We start from the raw sequence: 20,470 nt of genomic DNA, 5'->3' as shown, positions 1-20,470 counted from the left end.
TCTCTCTGACTGAGAGCCAAATGCAGCGCAGCATTAACTTGCTTTGGTGTTTAAACATCAACAGAAGTCTTTTTAAATGATTTTTTAATCTGTACAATCAATTATAAACTACTGTTTTATTTGTGTGTGTGTGTGTGTGTGTCTCAACATGTGTGTCCCTCTCTTTAGGTCATAGTGCAGTGGACATCACAAAGGTGGCGAGAAGACACCGCATGTCCCCGTTCCCCCTGACCTCCATGGACAAGGCCTTCATCACTGTGCTGGAGATGACTCCTGTTCTCGGGACTGAGATCATCAACTATAGAGGTGAAGTTCACACATCGGGTCGAAGATACAGACTGTTTGTGATGTTTTTAATCCAAAGGTCTGGTGAGAATTAAGAGAGAAACGGAAGAAAAAGTTAAGAGAAGGAAAGTTTGATGTTTCACAGACTTTAAAATCTGATCAATGCTTTCAGTTTAGATTCTCGGTGATTCTATTCACCACAAACTGACAGCTTTCTGTTTAACAGAACATCTACCTAAACATCTAAAAGGAAACGCGTGATGATGTTCATTACAAGTTAGAGTAATAAACCCAAGAAAATGAGCCAAAATGCGAATTCCTCACCTGGAGATCCTCATGTGAATTAAAGTATTAATGCCTTTAGTACTGAACATGATTCTGACTTTATGATTGCTGTGAGAAGTAGTATTGTGGGGCAACACCTGGATGAGACGCTGCGTGGCTACGGCACGACTGGCAGCACTGGCACCGCGCCACCTCTGATCTGTTCTCGACTAAAACTGCTACGCGGGTCACCTGATCATCATGTATGGGTCAAAGTGTGAAGATGTGCAGTTAGTAATATCAGTTCCAGAGAATTAACAATAGACACAGATATTAATAATAATAATAATAATAATAATAAGAAGAAGAATCATAATAAGAATCCTTCATTTTACCAGGAATAAAAATCCTGTTGAGATCCAAATCTCTTCTACCAGGGAGTCAAAATGGCAGCACATTAAGTTTCACATAAAATCCAAAACACACACATCCACTAAAACTATACAAAACATATTACATGTACAAGTAAATATTTCCTTCACATAAAACTCAGAGGTTTTGAAGAATATTTAGAAGTATTTCTAACGTCCAAGTGGACAGAGTCATTAATGGAAAGAGATGAATTAGGAACGTCTACATTGGTGTCTTTGAAAGTGATACACCAAAAGTCTAGTCTCACTTGATAAATACTTGTGTACAGTGGAACCGTGGATTGCTTTGAATTGGTTCTAAGGCGTGCTCATATATCAAAACACTCATATATTAAAGTGAATTTGCCCCATAAGAAGTAATAGAAACTCTGACGATTCATTCCACAACCCCAAAAATATTCACACACACCACTTTACAGATTGAGACTCTGACACAGATTTTGAGATTTTTCTCCATGGGAATTAAGATCACGATTCTCAGACGATTCTCTCTGTTTGTTCTTTTTTTTCCAAAAAAAAAAAGGTTTTGTCTGCACAGGACTTGAAACTCTCTTATATTAAAATTAAAAGCCATTGTATTATTGTTTTCAAAGTGTTTATTGCTCAGTCCTAACACACGTCCAGTAAACTCTTCTGCAGCTTTCATTCTCTTCTTATATCCACACGTAGCCAGGGATTTTTTAAAACAGAGATTTTTCTACTTCGTTTTTTAAATAATTCTGTCCACATGAACTACTTTTTAAAAATATCGTTCCTATTATATTCAGGCTCCTCTGTTCATTAAGGTAACGTGTGAGTAACTGTGTGTGTGTGTGTGTGTGTGTGTGGGTGTGTGTACACGCATGTATAAAGTCCAGTAATTAACAGTAACACTGTCACTAGTTTATTATATGATATTGCACAAAATATTCTCATAAACAAAACCGACGTCAAGTGACATAAAGAGATGAGCACAAAGACGATGACATCATCGGCACACAAGGTGACATAACAACGCACCAAAATCTCTGTTTCCCCCGTGTACACACACCACCACTGAAAATGGAGTTTTCCAAAAGCTTGGTTTTTAATAAACAAAACTGTGTTTACATGTGAACGAAAGGACAAAACCACAGGAAAATCTCTGTTTTTAAAAACACCTGCAGCTTAAATGATCTAATACTTTAAATTAGAGCCCAATTAGAACTGCACCTGCCTGTCTCTGATCACACAGTAGTGTGTGTTTTAGTTTTTAGCGTGTGTGTGTGTGAGAGAGAGAGAGAGACGTTTACCATATGCTGACAAAGAGAACACAGATGCAGAATCAACTTATACCATAATAAACAAAACAACTGGAGAAAATGTAACACCCCCGTCCCACATACACGGTTTCGCGCGGTGGCTGTAAGACGGTTTATCACGATTTATCGTGAGTTTTACCGTAGTGATTATGTTTCTATTCCTTCCGCACAAAAAATTAAATTCTGCATTTTTTTGCCCGTCCTCACGAAACCTCAGGCGGTCACTCGCTGTCACTCGCTGTTTCTCATGGTGCCTCATGTCACGTCTCACTGCAAGTGAAACCCCACAGGTGTTTGACACACACACACATTGAGTGACACATAAAGCATTAAAGGGAGTTGATCAGAAACACGTCGCCAGAATAAAAAGGAAAAAAAAGCTGGAATTCAGCGAGCGGAGTGTGTGATATCGATCACGTGCAGGAGATACAGTTTGAGCTCGACGCCAGTGTGAGTTTGATTGAGTAAGCGAGTGTTTAAGTGAACAAAGTTTTTGTCATGAAAATACCAGCGCACTACCCCAACTCCTGATCACTGGTTAGCATGATTAGCTCATGTGAGTGACAGCGGAACGCCATAGATGAGGAAGAGAGAGGAGTGAGTGAGTTGTGTAGCTAAATTATGTGCTAATGTCTGGCCTGATTGGTGATTTAATGGTGTTTGGTGTTGCACTGAGTGAAGCCAGTGACCCCGACTGAAATCCAAGATTGTAAAGTAAATACGTGAACGCGTGACTGCAGCTGATCTAAATGCAGGGAAACACACGCAGGTGAATCACCGTCACTCAGAAATCAGATCGCATGTGTGTGTGAATCAAGATCAGGATTGTTTTTTCGATTAATCGTGCAGCTCTAGTATACAAACATGCAAACACAAACTAATTTATTTCTATAGAAAATTGCACACACATGGTAAAAGTGTTATAGTAAACAGTACACGCACGCACAGATGTTGACTGTACTATATACACACGAGCATTGAGACCCAAGCATGAGAGACTATTACCCACAATCCTGCTCGTATTTCAAGTTAAAATTAATTAAAAAATATTGCTCGTCTTGTGAAACACTCGCTTTCATCATAAGTATACCTCAACGATGAGAGACAAAACAAGAAAAAAAAATCCAAAAAATTACATTGTAGGACTTTTTAAAGAATTAATTGGTAAATTTCTCAGTAAAATAATATTTGGTCATCTACAAAGACCTGTAACTTCTTCTTTAGGAGGCTCCTCTGTCCTCCACTCATTACCAGTATTAATGGCATCTGTTTGAACTCGTTATCAGTATAAAAGACGCCTGTCCACAACCTCAAACAGTCACAGTCCAAACTCCACTATGGCCGAGACCAAAGAGCCGTCAAAGGACACCAGAAACAAAACTGTAGACCTGCACCAGGCTGGGAGGACTGAATCTGCAGTAGGTAAGCAGCTTGGTGTGAAGAAATCAACTGTGGGAGCAATTATTAGAAAATGGAAGACATACAAGACCACTGATAATCTTCCTCAATCTGGGGCTCCACGCAAGATCTTAACCTGTGGAGTCAAAAAGATCACAAGAACTGTAAGCAAAAATCCCAGAACCACACGGGGGGACCTAGTGAATGACCTTTGGCTGGGACCAAAGTAACAAAGGCTACCATCAGTAACACACTGCACCGCCAGGGACTCAAATCCTACAGTGCCAGACGTGTCCCCCTGCTTAAGCCAGTACATGTCCAGGCTGTCTGAAGTTTGCTAGAGAGCATTTGTATGATCCAGAAGAGGATTGGGAGAATGTCATATGGACAGAGGAAACCAAAATAGAACTTAATATAGAAAGAGAAAGTACTTGAGTTGCATCCAAAGAACACTATACCTACTGTGAAGCATGGGGGTGGAAACATCATGCTTTGGGGCTGTTTTTCTGCAAAGGGACCAGGACGACTGATTCGTGTAAATGAAAGAATGAATGGAGCCATGTATCGTAAGATTTGTGAAAACTTCCTTCCATCAGAAACACCCTTGAAGATAAAACATGTCTGGGTCTTTCAGCATGACAATGATCCCAAACACACCGCCCGGGCAACGAAGGAGTGGCTTCGTAAGAAGCATTTTAAGGTCCTGGAGTGGCCTAGCCAGTCTCCAGATCTCAACCCCATAGAAAATCTTTGGAGGGAGTTGAGAGTCCGTGTTGCCCAGCGACAGCCCCAAAACATCACTGCTCTAGAGGAGATCTGCATGGAGGAACGGGCCAGAATACCAGCAACAGGGTGGGAAGACCTTGTGAAGACTTACAGAAAATGTTTGACCTCCGTCATTGCCAACAAAGGGGATATAACAAAGTATTGAGATGAAATTTTGTTATTGACCAAATACTTATTTTCCACCATAATTTACCAATTAATTGATTAAAAATCCTACAATGTGATTTTCTGGATTTTTTTTTACTTATTTTGTCTCTCATAGTTGAGGTATACGTATGATGAAAATTACAGGCCTCTCTCATCTTTTTAACTGGGAGAACTTGCACAATTGGTGGCTGAATAAATACTTTTTTACCCCACTGTATATTCTGAACGTAAAGATCTCTCTAAGCTCGCCTTCTGAACATTACTTCATAATTACTTACAAATTATTTGATTAAATAGAATTAATTGTGATTATCTCTAATAGAAAAAAGATCCATTATCACGTTCCAGAGACCTCTCTGACCGCTGCTTCTCCACTTCACTGCTCTACAGTTTCTTCACACGTGTGTGTTAATCAGCCGACATTCTGACGTTTTTCTGCAGATGGAATGGGACGAGTGTTAGCTCAGGACGTCTATGCTAAAGACAATTTGCCTCCATTTCCTGCCTCAATCAAAGATGGCTACGCTGTTCGAGGTGAGGGCTTATAGTCTCAAATCACCTTTTTTTTTTTTTTGTATTTTAACATTCTGAAACTGATTTTGTTTGTTTGGAAGCTGCTGATGGTCCTGGAGATCGCTTCCTCATCGGGGAGTCGCAGGCCGGAGAGCAGGTGAACAAACTGGAAATTGCTTGTTTACACACACACACTTACTATTGTAGACATCTGTTGTAGAGAGACATGTGTCACGATCACTCTGTGTGTGTGTGTGTGTGTGTGTGTGTGTGTGTAGCCTACTCACACAGTCATGCCAGGCCAGGTGATGAGGGTGACGACTGGTGCTCCTATTCCCTGTGGAGCTGATGCTGTAGTGCAGGTGGAGGACACGGAGTTACTGCGAGAGTCTGAAGACGTGAGTCTCTCTCTCTTTCTGTCTCTCTCTCTCTCTCTCTCTCTCTCTCTCTGCGCATGCGCGGTGCAGCAGGGAAGCGAGTGTGGTGTGTAGAGCGCATGAGAGCGCTTGGTGTCTTGCCAATTTCTTTTTTGTACAATTTTTCTTTCACCATTTAAAACATCTTTTGGCTTTATATATATATATTTTTTTTATTTATTTATTTTTTTTGTGTAAGTGTGTGTGTGTGTTTATTTGTGTGTACACTCCCACCAAGGCGGTAGAGAGGATGATGTTTTTAGACAAATTAAACAACGTCATTAATGACTGTAACTCTGCTAATATTTTAATTCTGGGTGGAGATTTTAACTGCACAACCGACAATCTGGACAGAAACCATAAAGAACCTGACATGGCCCCCGTAAACGCACGTGGGAGATGATGGAGGCCCAGGACTTAAGTGACATACAGTATGGAGAAACTTAAACAAAAAACAAAGACAGTACAATAAATGTCTTACAGAAGACGAGTGCTGGTCATCAACAACCACCAGCATCGTACCTGTGGCACAAACTGGCATGTATGGACCCACCACCAAACCTGCTAGCAAGCATACAGGCCCGACTGGTAGACTTCTTCTGGGACAAACTGCACCGGATACCACAAAGCCTTCTTCACCTGCCTAAAGATGAAGGAGGACAGGGACACCTTCAGTTCATCCAGAGACTCCTCACCGGAGCTCACCGGAGCTAGTGATGAAGGATGGAGAGCGGCTGCCTTCACACTCCTACACACGGTGGGAGGACTCGGACTGGACAGAACTCTGTTTTTGATGGACTCCACAGCACTAGACACTACTGGATGACCAGTTTTTTATTATAGACTTTTTAAAATTTTAACTTTTTTAAAAAACAAAACAGAGGAAACAGAACTTTACACTGGCTGCTGGAGGAGCCCCTAGTCTGTAGAGGGCGTCTAAACAACTCTAGTGAAACCACCCAGGACTATCTAAGACTCTGGTTTCTGCAGGGATCGGGACACTCCGGCAGCTGGTAAACATCACTGGAACAGACCTGTCTCAGGCAGAGGACTTGGCAGCACATATGGGACTGCCGTCTCAATGGGTCGCCAACCAACTCCTGCATCGCTGGAGAAACGAGTTCAGCTAATAGAAAATACAAGAAATGAGACCAACTCTACAGAAGAGGAACCCTTTTTACAGCTGATTATAACTCCAGACCTAGAGGGACACGACGGCCCCCTCCTGGAGCACAAGGGTGAGGACGAGATGAACTTTGAGACAGTGTCTGGTAAGGTTCTGTACAAAGCTTGTGTGAAGGTCCTAAACAGGAAAGAACTAAATGGGAGGGTGGACACCCCATGGCACACTGAACTGGGTTTTAATAATGATATTAAACCAGAGTGGAGAGGACTGTATAAACCACCAGGAAGTCTACTGACCTCCAATGGAAGATTGTACATGGAATTGTCTCTGTGAAATTTTATCTCTATTTTAAATCCAGAAATTACACAAGAATGCTCCTTTTGTTTACAGAGAGAAACTGTTTTTCATGCTTTTATACATTGTTTCAGATTGTCGTCCTTGTTTAACCTTTTAAAACGCATTTTCACTTAGATTTAGATTTTACTCATCAGCTTTTTATTCTTGGTTTTAAATATGTCTGGAGAAACGGATTCATATGGCAGCTTATTAATTTTACCATTGATCAAACCGAAATGGCAATATACATAAACAGAAAAAAATAAGCTGGCACAAAGTACAGACTGCGACCCCAAAAAGACCATCTTCAGACTTATGAAATCAAGAATCTTAATTGCCATCTTACAAGAATATAAAGAACATAAACATGTTTAAAACAATATATTGTGTTGTGAGGAGACCCTGTGCTCTGTAGAAGATGATGAATTAATCTTTGCCGCAAACTTAAACTGAAGAAAGCACAACAACTATATATATGTTTTAAAGAATAACTATAATGTCTAAAAAAAATTTACTTGGGCAAGGCTAGTTTATTTGTATAGCACATTTCATACACAATGGTAATTCAAAGTGCTTTAGAAGAAAAGAAAATAATCATAAAATGAAATAAAAGATAATAGCAATAAAACTTTTTAACAAAAACTTTAAAATTTCATTAAAAAAAATACAGTTTGCAATAAAACTTTAAACTAATTAAAGCATAATTTAAAATAAAAATGAAACAGTTTAGGATATTAGATAAACAAAATAATGCAGTCAGTTTGGACGTAGCACAGTGCTTATTGAATAAATGCACAACTAAACAGATGAGTTTTGAGTCTAGATTCAAATGTGACTAATGTTTTAGAACATCTGATCTCTTCTGGAAGCTGGTTCTAACTGCGGCAGCATACTCGAACAGGTCAGCCCTGAACACACCACCAGCACCACCACAGAGACACACACCACGCCGGGAGCAGACAACAACACGGACACTTCTGTAAACACTGTGAGTACCGTATCCGCCACAGACAGTGACCCCGCCCCTAATGCAGACTCCGCCCCTAAAATCTGCCCAGAAGAGATACAACAGCCACAAACCAGCACACCACCACCGACACCTAAAAAGAGCATTACAATAAAAACCAGGAGGAGAAGAGAGGAGCTGTTCACTACAGAACACACCAGAAAACATAAAACCTGCAGTCAGACCCTGAGTGAAGCAGCAGCGTCCAGCACAACAGATTCAAACCCAGACACAGCCACAGACATCCAGGAACAAACAAACAGATACCTACAGGGACTAGAACAGAAGAACTTTAAAAAGAAACACTTAATTTTTGGAGTTGTTGGTGGGGTGGAGGGTCACGGGTTTCTTTTCCTATTAAAAAAAAAAAAGTACATATGTTTAAATATTGTGTATGGGTGCACGTATGAGTGTGTGCATGTCGTATGTGTGTGTATGTGTGTATATGTAAATATTTTATATATTTTGTAAAATTAGTCCCTTCTTAAATTTTGTAACAATAAAATGAGTTTAAAACCTCAACCTCTCTCTCTCCCTCTCTCTCTGTAACTGTTACACACATCGTCCTCTACAGTGTAATGCTTAATGTGCTTTTAAAGCATGTGTGTGTCTGTACTTTCACGTGTAGGGCACGGAGGAACTGGAGGTGCGGATTCTGGTGCAGGCGCGTCCCGGACAGGACATTAGGTCAGTTCTTATAGTCAACCCTTTGTGTTCTCTGTACCGTTTAATATGGAAACAAATGAATACATTTTAGCGTCACACTTTGCACACATAGGCCAATCGGTCATGACATAAAGCGAGGTGAGTGTGTGCTGGCCAAAGGAACACACATGGGTCCATCTGAAATCGGCCTTCTGGCCACTGTGGGGATCACGGAGGTGGAGGTGCACAAGTTCCCCGTGGTGGCGGTCATGTCCACCGGCAACGAGGCGAGTACATCATGAGGAGACTACATTATCGTATTTTTAGAAAGATTTGGGGCTTTCATTGCATCTTACTGTGATATGGTTCATTGTCCGTTATACAGTTGTTGAATCCTGAAGATGACCTGCACCCAGGGAAGGTCCGGGACAGTAACCGCTCCACCCTGCTGGCTACCATCCAGGAGCACGGCTACCCCACCATCAACCTTGGAATTGTTGGAGACAAGTATGTACTTTCAGTCTTAATGTGTTTCTACGGAGCCCTGAAAGTCAAATCTGAGGCAACAGTTTTGTAATATGTTCCCTCAGTTTAATAATCCGTTCCCACAGGAACAGATTTTTTTTTGTTTTTTTTTTCTCCTCCAGGTGACTTCCGGGGCTCCGTATGTTTCAGTTTGTTTTGCACCAGAAAAAAAGCACAGATTAATAACAGAGAGGTTTTTCACATTTGTACTTTTTGTAGTAAGTCTGATTTGATGGTTATAGAACAGGCTGATCAAACCACGGCATTCACACGTCCTCCCTGAACTACAGAAGAAAGCACTCTTATAAACTGCTTAATAAAATAACCTTAAGCTCCAGTGGCAGCAGAAGTGTGATTGTGGGATATAAATCCAGTGATTGTGACTATTTTTCGATGACAATTACGTGAAGTACGTGAGACGTGGTCGTGGTGACGGTGAGGGAAGCTGAGTCGTGTCACGTGTCCAACTGGGAGAGAATCTGATTGATTTGAGGTTTGATCACGAGTCTAAACCACGCTGTCCGGCTGAAAAATATGTGCTTTGAGCAAGAGCATTGGATAAACACAGCAGTGATTGTGTTTCAGTTGCAATCCTTAATTAGTCTGGCAAAGATGTTGTTTGTCTCAAAAGGATCAAGTTATTGAAGAAGTACAACTAAGGAGATTAATGACCCTAACGGGGCTGGGTTAGGAACTGTCCAATGTCCGTTATTAAGGTAGTGTCCACTGTACAAGCCTCTGGAGACAGTGTTATGATCCGGGGTTGATCAGTTACTCAGGTCTAGACTCAGTAACGTTATGGGGCAATAAAATAAAGTCAGCTGACCACCTGAATGTACTGAATCACCAGAACTCCAGGGGTGCAGGCATGATGACAATCCCAAGTGAAAAAGTGGACAGAAAAAAATATGGACAGATATAATAATATTGTGATCTTGCATAAGATTGTAGAAACATTATTTAATCAAAGCTAAAAGCTAATAGCTCTGATATGCAACCTGTTAATTAAATTGTGCAAAGCCACATTTTAGTTTCTACCTTTTGAGTGTAACTGTGTTGTAAATTACTAAGTTTATTATAAACCCTTTGGCAGGAGTGGGAATGATGAGTCAGAATCTCTTCAGGAGTGGGAAGGGAACTAATGAATGTTAGTAATTGTCTATAATCATTTCATCTGTGTGTTTCTGCTCGCAGCCCGGATGACCTGCTGAATGCCCTGAATGAGGGAATAAGTCGAGCAGATGTCATCATCACATCTGGAGGCGTGTCCATGGGGGAGAAGGTAAGAGGGTGTTTCACTGCTTTGACATAACTTTATTGCATACTGCATACAAGAACACGCATTACTGAAGGTCTATATATATTGGGACACCTTACCAACACCAACATAGTGAGGGGGAAAATACCCTAAAACGGTTAAAGTATCTGTACACTGTATACATGTGGATGTGAACTTATGACTTGAGAATTTATAATATAATATAATATTTATAACAACACGAAACCGTAAACTGTCCTAGTGACAGAAGGGCGTAATAGTGACTAATGAAAGATTATTGTTTGTCGGAGTGTGTTAGTAAAATAAGATCATTGATGTTTTAGATTGTAAGATTGTAAACATAAGATATTTTACATGAAAGTACTCAAATAAATATATATAAATAAATAAATAAATAAATAAATGCACACACATTTAACCTGAAGCACAAAAGCCAAGTCAATGATTTTCAAAAGTCTTCAGTCTTCAGAAGAGCCAACGTGTGTGTCCAATCTAAACCTGCCACGATCTTATTTTACTGACACTGTGTGTGTTTGTGTCTTTCTCCATCAGGACTACCTGAAGCAGGTTCTGGACATTGACCTCCACGCTCAGATCCACTTTGGTCGGGTGTTTATGAAGCCAGGGTAAGAAAAGGACAAAGCAAACACTCCTACAATAACAAGATTGAAGGAAGCCAACCAAATGCATCTTATAGGTTACATCCTCTTTCCTGCCTCTTTAGTCTCCCCACCACATTCGCCACTTTAGACTTTGATGGCACACGGAAGCTCATCTTTGCCCTGCCAGGTACGTGTGTGTTTAAAGGTTTTAATAATGACTTTATTATAATTACTTGTTCATAAAACAAATCAAAACTTTTAGAGACAAAATGTAACTCTTTATTCTGTAACCTGGTGAACTCATAGCCACGCTCATATAACCTGGAGCCGTGGACACAAGACACTCAGTTAGATGTGCTTTGTTAGCATTATCTGCTAAGGCTGACCGAGTCTGTCTGGGTGAGCGGACCTGAGAATCTTCACTGCTCGACTCGACTGACTCGACAGCAGCCGGGAGTGAGGGAAAGTCCGAAACGTTTTATTTGACCGTTAAGTTTCCTTGGAAGTTATCTCTGTTCCTTGACTTTGGCTAGCTAGCTGCCTGAGCTACATCACGTTAATTAGCGTGGAACTGGTCGAGTTTCAAAAGCTGTCTAATTCCTGAGGTCTTTTGCACGTCTGGCTCTTCTTTTGCTTTTTTTCTGGCTTTGCATGATTTAGCCCCGCCTCTAAACTCTTATATGGGTCTGTGGTCCTCCCTGTCAGTAGAGATCAGGTCTTACCCACTGACAGTCTGTCTCTTTGTTGTCCCCAGTGTCTGTTGCCTGACCTTGTCCTTGTGTACTGACCGTTTCTTAGTGTCAGTACAGCCAGGATTGAAGCCTCAGAACTTTTATTTACATCTCGTTCAGCCTGGCCAGTGCTCATGTTTTAGTGGTCACGTTACAGGAGGAGTGTGACGCTCACAGCAGTGTGTTTTATACTTGACACTGGAATGGAACAGCTGCTGTATTGTAGATGTGGATTTAAGAAAACATTTCAGTCTCTTTTTTTCAGCTCTCTCTCTCTCTATGTTTAGCCTCCTATCCATCCTTTTAAGAAGTTCTTATTAAGTATTTTTCTATTTGATGTCATGAACGTGTCTGATCCTGTACTCTATTTACAGTGATGCCCCCTACTGGCTCTCGTGGTATATGCAATCCTCGTCACTTTTCTGCACAGACACCTGGCTGCTGTTTACTCTCTTTATGACTGTGGAATGCAGGAGACACTTATTTTTTTCCTATCAGTTTACTATTTGACTACATATTGAATGTGTTGTGATTGTTGGAGGTGGAGGTAGTGTTGTCATCTAATGTTGTTAATTTATAGAAGTGAATTTACAGACAGACCTACAGACTTAGGCTACGTTTACACTGCAGGTCTCGATGCCCAATTCTGATTGGTTGCCTATATCTGATTTTTTTGACCGTCTGTTTACACGTTCTTTCAACTATGACTCATATCTGATACACGTGTTTACACTTGCCATGCCATCTGAAACATTGCGCATACTTAAAGGGAGGTTCTTGCGCTACACACTAGCCAAGGTAGACGAAGGTGAAATATGCATGACGCTCTGCTATATATGCAAAGTTCGCGAAATGTCACCATGGTTTTAAAAACGGCATAATTGCAGCCTGCGCATATGCTTTATTTACCAAATACTGATTTCTTAATTTTATTTAGCCCTAATAAGCATTTAAAAAGGGGGGGGCTGTGTGCTTTTTTTTTTCCATGTCACCTGCGATGTTATAATTCCACACGCGCTTCCACCGGAGAATAACATTACGTTATTAAACCGTGAAGAAGTCGCAGTTTTAATGGCGTACAGAACACAATGACTCAGGAAATCCGATCTGTCAGTTTACACCACAATCACCTTAGCACATATCTGATTTATATCTGATTTATTTTCACATATGAAGGAGGCCTGAAACCGATCTCGAAATATCGGAATGCATGTGTTTACACGGACATAGAACATATCCGATATGTGTCACATATGAGCAAAAAATCGGAATTGGGTCACATTTACCCGACAGTGTAAATGTAGCCTTAGAGTCTAAAGACAAACTAAACCGTCTGCGGCTCTGATACACTGTCTGGGGTGTTTTGTTCCGTAAATTGTGTTTATTTTTCCCTTTCAGGTTAACATTCTCAAACTGGCAATCTGCATTTTAATATTAGGGTACAAACAAATTATCACTTAGTAATATAACATTACTCAAAAGGAAAGATAAAATAAAAGTCTTGGAAGGGAAAAGAGATTAAATAAACATGTAATGAAGTCTTAAATGTATTTAGACAGTTTGAAGACCAGTGAAAATATTGCCCTTGTGAAATTATCACCGCTAATTCTAACTAACTATACAACTTTAGGCGAGGGGCAAAGAGGCGATAATAGGAGGCAATAAACATCCCTGTTTTCCGTCAACAGAGCATGAGAGACAAATTAACTCGTATAGAGTATAGGTACACAGGGTATAGATACACTGGGGATAGATACACAGGGTATAGATACTCAGGGTATAGATACACAGGGTATAGATACACAGGGTATAGATACACAGGGTATAGATACACAGAGTATAGATACACAGGGTATAGATACACAGGGTATAGATACACAGGGTATAGATACACAGGGTATAGATACACAGGGTATAGATGCACAGGGTATAGATGCACAGGGTATAGATGCACAGGGTATAGATGCACAGGGTATAGATACGAAGAGTATAGATACACAGGGTATTGATATAAAGAATATAGAAACACAGGGTATAGATACACAGGGTATAGATAGGAAGAGTATAGATACACAGGGTATAGATACACAGGGTATAGATACACAGGGTATAGATGCACAGAGTATAGATGCACAGAGTATAGATACACAGGGTATAGATATAAAAAGTATAGATGCACAGAGTATAGATACACAGGGTACAGATACGAAGAGTATAGATACACAGGGTATTGATACGAAGAGTATAGATACACAGAGTATAGATAAACAGGGTATACATACACAGAGTATGGATAGGAAGAGTCTAGATACGAAGAGTATAGATACACAGAGTATGGATAGGAAGAGTATAGATACACAGGGTATAGGTACACAGGGTAAAGATACACAGGGTATAGGTACACAGTATAGATACTGTATAAAGCGTATAGATAGGAAGAGTATAGATGCACAGGGTATAGATGCACAGGGTATAGATGCACAGGGTATAGATGCACAGGGTATAGATGCACAGGGTATAGATACACAGGGTATAGATACGAAGAGTATAGATACACAGGGTATTAATATAAAGAATATAGAAACACAGGGTATAGATACACAGGGTATAGATAGGAAGAGTATAGATACACAGGGTATAGATACACAGGGTATAGATACACAGGGTATAGATGCACAGAGTATAGATGCACAGAGTATAGATACACAGGGTATAGATATAAAAAGTATAGATGCACAGAGTATAGATACACAGGGTACAGATACGAAGAGTATAGATACACAGGGTATTGATACGAAGAGTATAGATACACAGAGTATAGATAAACAGGGTATACATACACAGAGTATGGATAGGAAGGGTCTAGATACGAAGAGTATAGATACACAGAGTATGGATAGGAAGAGTATAGATACACAGGGTATAGGTACACAGGGTAAAGATACACAGGGTATAGGTACACAGTATAGATACTGTATAAAGCGTATAGATAGGAAGAGTATAGATGCACAGGGTATAGATGCACAGGGTATAGATGCACAGGGTATAGATGCACAGGGTATAGATGCACAGGGTATAGATACACAGGGTATAGATATAAAAAGTATAGATGCACAGAGTATAGATACGAAGAGTATAGATACACAGGGTATAGATACACAGGGTATAGATACACAGGGTATAGATGCACAGAGTATAGATGCACAGAGTATAGATACACAGGGTATAGATATAAAAAGTATAGATACGAAGAGTATAGAAACACAGGGTATAGATACACTAGGTATAGATACACAGGGTATAGAAACACAGGGTATAGATAGGAAGAGTATAGATACACAGGGTACAGATACGAAGAGTATAGATACACAGGGTATTGATACGAAGAGTATAGATACACAGAGTATAGATAAACAGAGTATACATACACAGAGTATGGATAGGAAGAGTCTAGATACACAGAGTATGGATACGAAGAGTATAGATACGAAGAGAATAGATACACAGAGTATGGATAGGAAGAGTATAGATACACAGGGTATAGGTACACAGGGTAAAGATACACAGGGTATAGGTACACAGTATAGATACTGTATAAAGCGTATAGATGCACAGGGTATAGATGCACAGGGTATAGATGCACAGGGTAGAGATGCACAGGGTATGGATATAAAGAGTACAGATACACAGGGTAAAGATGCACAGGGTATAGATATAAAGAGTTTAATATGCTGTGCGAAGCTGTTCTTCTTCTGGCCAAACACCGTACTGAAATGCGTTTCTGCGTTCCTCCTCGGTCTGTGCCACTGTTGCCAAACCTCATGTCCAGTTTGTACTGCAGCTACGGCAGACTTTGGTGACAGCGGCTGTTTTTATATTCCCCCTGTTAAAGGTAATTTCACCTACAGAGACACAGGGTCGACCCTCCTTGAGGCCGTGCCCGTGAGTGACAGCGAGGCAAGCAGGCTGCCCGTGTCTCCTCCTGCATGCAGAAGTAAGAACCTGCACAACTGGCTCAGGAAATATACAGCAAACTAAAAAAAACTAAATGAGGATGATTGGCTGCACAGAAATTTCTAATTTTTTTTTGTTGACAGGCTTTTTCCTTTTTTTTTTTTCCTTTTCCTTTTGGTGTTGTGAGTAGCTCGAGGCATATTGGTGTAGACTGATATTGTTTAGAGAAATCTTTGTAATATCCCACACTCAACAACTTTATTTAATTTTTTTATGTTACATTTTTTTTTTTAAGCAAAACTTTTTAGCCTTTATTTAGTGATTCTGTCGCTTGGTGGTGTTGGTTTTATCGTTTTAGTTTGTGTTGCATTAATAACTTTGCCTGTAGTCACGTGATGTAAAGCTGCTGTATATTTGTACTGGAATTTTATTGTCCTCTCTTCCTGTCTCTCCTCTCGTTTCTCCTGTTCTTTCCAGCTTTGTACAAAGGTGCTCCTGAGGGTAATGACTGCACATCTTTAATGACTGAACACCACTGAACTCTGAGCGATAACAAAATGTATTCCTCTCTCATCTAAACCTGTAAATGCACACTCGCATACAGAATTATTGGCACCCTTGGTAAAGATGAGTTTAAAACGATGCCCTATAGACCTCTGAGTCCAGGGGACCAAGAGAGAGACGTACCCCGTCTCAGATCATCTCAAGAGAGAGACATACCCCGTCTCAGATCATCTCAAGAGAGAGACGTACCCCGTCTCAGATCATCTCAAGAGAGAGACGTACCCCGTCTCAGATCATCTCTCATCAGTCATAGAACCATTAAAGGGCGTGTTTGTGTGTGTGTGTGTGTGCATGATTGTAAGTGTGTGTGTGCATGAAGTGTGTGTGTGTCTGTGTGTGTTTGTTTGTGTGTGCGTGATTGTAAGTGTGTGTGTGTGTGTGTGTGTGTGTGTGTGTGTGTATGTATATGTGTGCTTGTTTGTGTGGTTGTGTGTTTGCTGTGTTTGTGTGTTTGTTGAATTTGTTTGTGTGTGTGTGTGGTTGTGTGTGTGTATCCAGCATGATCCAGCCAAAAGGACATAAACACACACAAGACTTTGTGTAAATGAAAGACGTTACTCAGGACCGGACGACTGATACCAGGGAATTTGTTTACCTTTAACTAAATTCAAATCTATTTATTTGTTTAGAGTTTTACTCCGCCCACTTTGGTTTTTTTTAGCCAACCTGTTGTCCTCTGGGCGGCGCAGTGACGTCGTGCTTAACTCTGTGATCTCACACTTCTAGAGTCCGGGTTTGACTCCAGCCTCGGGGTGTGTGTGTGTGTGTGTGTGTGTGTGTGTGAGTGTGTGTAAGTGTGAGTGAGTGACTGTGTATGTGTGTGTGTGTGTGTGTGTGTGTGTGTGTGGTTGTGTGTGTGTGTGTGTGTGTGTTCTCATTCTTATACATTTAATGAAGGTACTGTATGACATACAGTGGTGTGAAAAAATATTTGCCCCCTTCCTGATTTCTTATTCTTTTGCATGTTTGTTACACTTAAATGTTTTCTGATAACATAATTGAACACAAAATGCAGTTTTTAAATGATGGTTTTTATTATTTAGGGAGAAAAAAAATCCAAATCTACATGGCCCTGTGTGAAAAAGTGATTGCCCCCCTTGTTAAAAAATAACTTAACTGTGGTTTATCACACCTGAGTTCAATTTCTGTAGTCACCCCCAGGCCTGATTACTGCCACACCTGTTTCAATCAAAAAATCACTTAAATAGGAGCTACCTGACACAGAGAAGTAGACCAAAAACACCTCAAAAGCTAGACATCATGCCAAGATCCAAAGAAATTCAGGAACAAATGAGAACAAAAGTAATTGAGATCTATCAGTCTGGTAAAGGTTATAAAGCCATTTCTAAAGCTTCAGGACTCCAGCGAACCACATGGAACAGTGGTGAACCTTCCCAGGAGTGGCCGGCCGACCAAAATTACCCCAAGAACGCAGAGACAACTCATCCGAGAGGCCACAAAAGACCCCAGGACAACATCTAAAGAACTGCAGGCCTCATTTGCCTCAATTAAGGTCAGTGTTCACGACTCCACCATAAGAAAGAGACTGGGCAAGAACGGCCTGCATGGCAGATTTCCAAGGCGCAAACCACTTTTAAGCAAAAAGAACATTAAGGCTCGTCTCAGTTTCGCTAAAAAACATCCCAATGATTGCCAAGACTTTTGGAAAAATACCTTGTGGACCGACGAGACAAAAGTTGAACTTTTTGGAAGGTGCGTGTCCCGTTACATCTGGTGTAAAAGTAACACAGCATTTCAGAAAAAGAACATCATACCAACAGTAAAATCTGGTGGTGGTAGTGTGATGGTCTGGGGTTGTTTTGCTGCTTCAGGACCTGGAAGGCTTGCTGTGATAGATGGAACCATGAATTCTACTGTCTACCAAAAAATCCTGAAGGAGAATGTCCGGCCATCTGTTCGTCAACTCAAGCTGAAGCGATCTTGGGTGCTGCAGCAGGACAATGACCCAAAACACACCAGCAAATCCACCTCTGAATGGCTGAAGAAAAACAAATTGAAGACTTTGGAGTGGCCTAGTCAAAGTCTTGACCTGAATCCTATTGAGATGTTGTGGTATGACCTTAAAAAGGCGGTTCATGCTAGAAAACCCTCAGATAAAGCTGAAGTACAACAATTCTGCAAAGATGAGTGGGCCAAAATTCCTCCAGAACGCTTGATTGCAGTTATTGCTGCTAAGGGTGGCCCAACCAGTTATTAGGTTCAGGGGGCAAATACTTTTTCACACAGGGCCATGTAGGTTTGGATTTTTTTTCTCCCTAAATAATAAAAACCATCATTTAAAAACTGCATTTTGTGTTTACTTGTGTTATCTTTAACTAATAGTTAAATGTGTTTGATGATCAGGAACATTTTGTGTGACAAACATGCAAAAGAATAAGAAATCAGGAAGGGGGCAAATAGTTTTTCACACCACTGTAAACTAAGGCCTTGGTCCTGCTGTTCCAGTTCTCCCCAGTGTGAATTGTTACAACAGGACTGTGTGAATTTCCACTGAGGGACTGAATGTTTTCTAAACACATGGGTGCCAATAATTATATATACAGTATATGTAAAATTCACTACATACATCTGGATTACTCAAAAGTTTGTACTCTATGATCGCATATAAAGATTTAAACCAAAATATGTAAATTATTAAGACAAAGTCTGCGCAGACTGAGTCGTCGTCGCGCCGAGTCCTAATAGCTGTTTAGATCCACCGAACATTTTAACCCTTTCAAATGCAAACCTAAATAAAACCTATATAACTGTGATAAAAGTGTCGATTTCTCCCATTATTTTAGTATCGTCCAAAGTTTACAAAGTTTGATTTGATCCATCTTTACTAAGGGGGCTGTAACTCTGTAGCTCACTACGAGTCCTATCTGACTGCGGACCAGCGGGTTTTGCACCCGGCCCGATCATTCCCAGTAATTCCCCTTCCCTAGTAATGGTTTACCTTTAAACTCCCTTCAGTTTAGTTTGTACATTTTCATTCTCGTCCCCTCTGTCTCTTACTCCCTCTCTTGTTCCCAGGTAACCCGGTTTCTGCAGTCGTCACCTGTAATCTCTTTGTTATTCCTGCGTTGAGGAAATTGCAGGGGATCCTGGACCCAAGGCCAACGATTATCAAAGCCAGGGTATGGAGTGTTCTCAGAGTACCGAGACTTTCTGAAGACAATAAAGTTCTCTTTAGCTGTCATGTCATCAGACTCTGTCCTTTCCTCCACAGCTCTCCTGTGACGTTAAGTTGGATCCACGTCCAGAATACCACCGCTGTATACTGACGTGGCATCACCAGGAGCCCCTGCCCTGGGCACAGAGTACAGGTAACAGTAACTGGGTGTGTACTCTGTATATATTGTGACTTTTTTCCACACGTCTGACTCACGGCTTCTCTTCTCCTTAGGAAATCAGATGAGTAGTCGGCTAATGAGCATGCGCAGCGCCAACGGCCTTCTGATGTTGCCTCCTAAAACAGAGCAGTACGTGGAGCTGCACAAGGGCGAGGTGGTGGACGTTATGGTCATCGGGCGGCTATGATCTCATCTCGTAGAACGCGACCAGAAGAGAGGAATGTGGTGCATGTCCACATATCAGTTATTATATTGTAATATGCAATGGCACAGTTATTATATTTTCTATTTTGACAAACATTACTGGAGTATAATCAAACAAAAACAAGCTAAAACATCATTTATAGACACATTAATTGAGCAAGAGAAGGAGAGTGTGTGTGTTATACAGTGGATATAAAACGTTTGTTTTTGCATATGTTTATGAAATCCCTTCCTGAATTTTAATTGAGTTTAATAAGAACCACTTCATTTCAGGCGTATAATAATTACTTTAAATATTTGTCTAAATGTATTTGGTTAACACACACACACACACACACACACATACACCCTGCACCCATATCCCTTAAAATCTAACATGAATAATCTTTATTTAATTCAGGAATAATCTGCAGTTTGGGCTGTGAAGGCTTTTTATACCCGTTTGTGTGTGTATTGTGTGTGTGTGTTTACATACAACACAAGGCCAAAAATTTCTGGACAGCTAGCACACAATCTTTTGGAACGTGGCGTGGGGATTTGCACAGGGAGGTTGGTGAGGTCGGAGCTAAGGTTTGTCAGGGAGAACTGGGGTGCCGTTTGTTTTAATTCGTCCCAAAGATGT

At 40.6% G+C, this 20,470-nt stretch overlaps 1 protein-coding gene across 5 annotated transcripts in view; it reads left to right on the top strand.

Moving 5' to 3' along the window:
* LOC128535479 (gephyrin-like) overlaps window positions 1-20,064 on the top strand; it is a 36,567-nt gene extending 16,503 nt beyond the window's left edge. For 2 of the 5 annotated variants that reach the window (XM_053509397.1, XM_053509395.1), the window contains 15 exons: window positions 169-306; window positions 5,033-5,125; window positions 5,206-5,261; window positions 5,383-5,502; window positions 8,617-8,675; window positions 8,767-8,920; window positions 9,019-9,140; window positions 10,353-10,440; window positions 10,990-11,063; window positions 11,162-11,226; window positions 15,663-15,764; window positions 16,202-16,225; window positions 19,325-19,428; window positions 19,521-19,617; window positions 19,698-20,064. In XM_053509397.1, the coding sequence (XP_053365372.1) occupies window positions 169-306; window positions 5,033-5,125; window positions 5,206-5,261; window positions 5,383-5,502; window positions 8,617-8,675; window positions 8,767-8,920; window positions 9,019-9,140; window positions 10,353-10,440; window positions 10,990-11,063; window positions 11,162-11,226; window positions 15,663-15,764; window positions 16,202-16,225; window positions 19,325-19,428; window positions 19,521-19,617; window positions 19,698-19,831 (1,430 nt within the window). In that variant the 3' untranslated portion in view covers window positions 19,832-20,064. The remainder of the gene's footprint in view (window positions 1-168; window positions 307-5,032; window positions 5,126-5,205; window positions 5,262-5,382; window positions 5,503-8,616; window positions 8,676-8,766; window positions 8,921-9,018; window positions 9,141-10,352; window positions 10,441-10,989; window positions 11,064-11,161; window positions 11,227-15,662; window positions 15,765-16,201; window positions 16,226-19,324; window positions 19,429-19,520; window positions 19,618-19,697) is intronic. The other 3 variants (XM_053509399.1, XM_053509398.1, XM_053509396.1) reach the window with 2 other exon arrangements.
* The last annotated feature ends 406 nt before the right edge of the window (window positions 20,065-20,470 follow it).

This window comes from Clarias gariepinus, chromosome 13, assembly GCF_024256425.1.
Source record: "Clarias gariepinus isolate MV-2021 ecotype Netherlands chromosome 13, CGAR_prim_01v2, whole genome shotgun sequence".
In the NCBI taxonomy this organism is placed as follows: domain Eukaryota; kingdom Metazoa; phylum Chordata; class Actinopteri; order Siluriformes; family Clariidae; genus Clarias; species Clarias gariepinus.
This window is presented reverse-complemented; position numbering and strand designations above follow the sequence as displayed.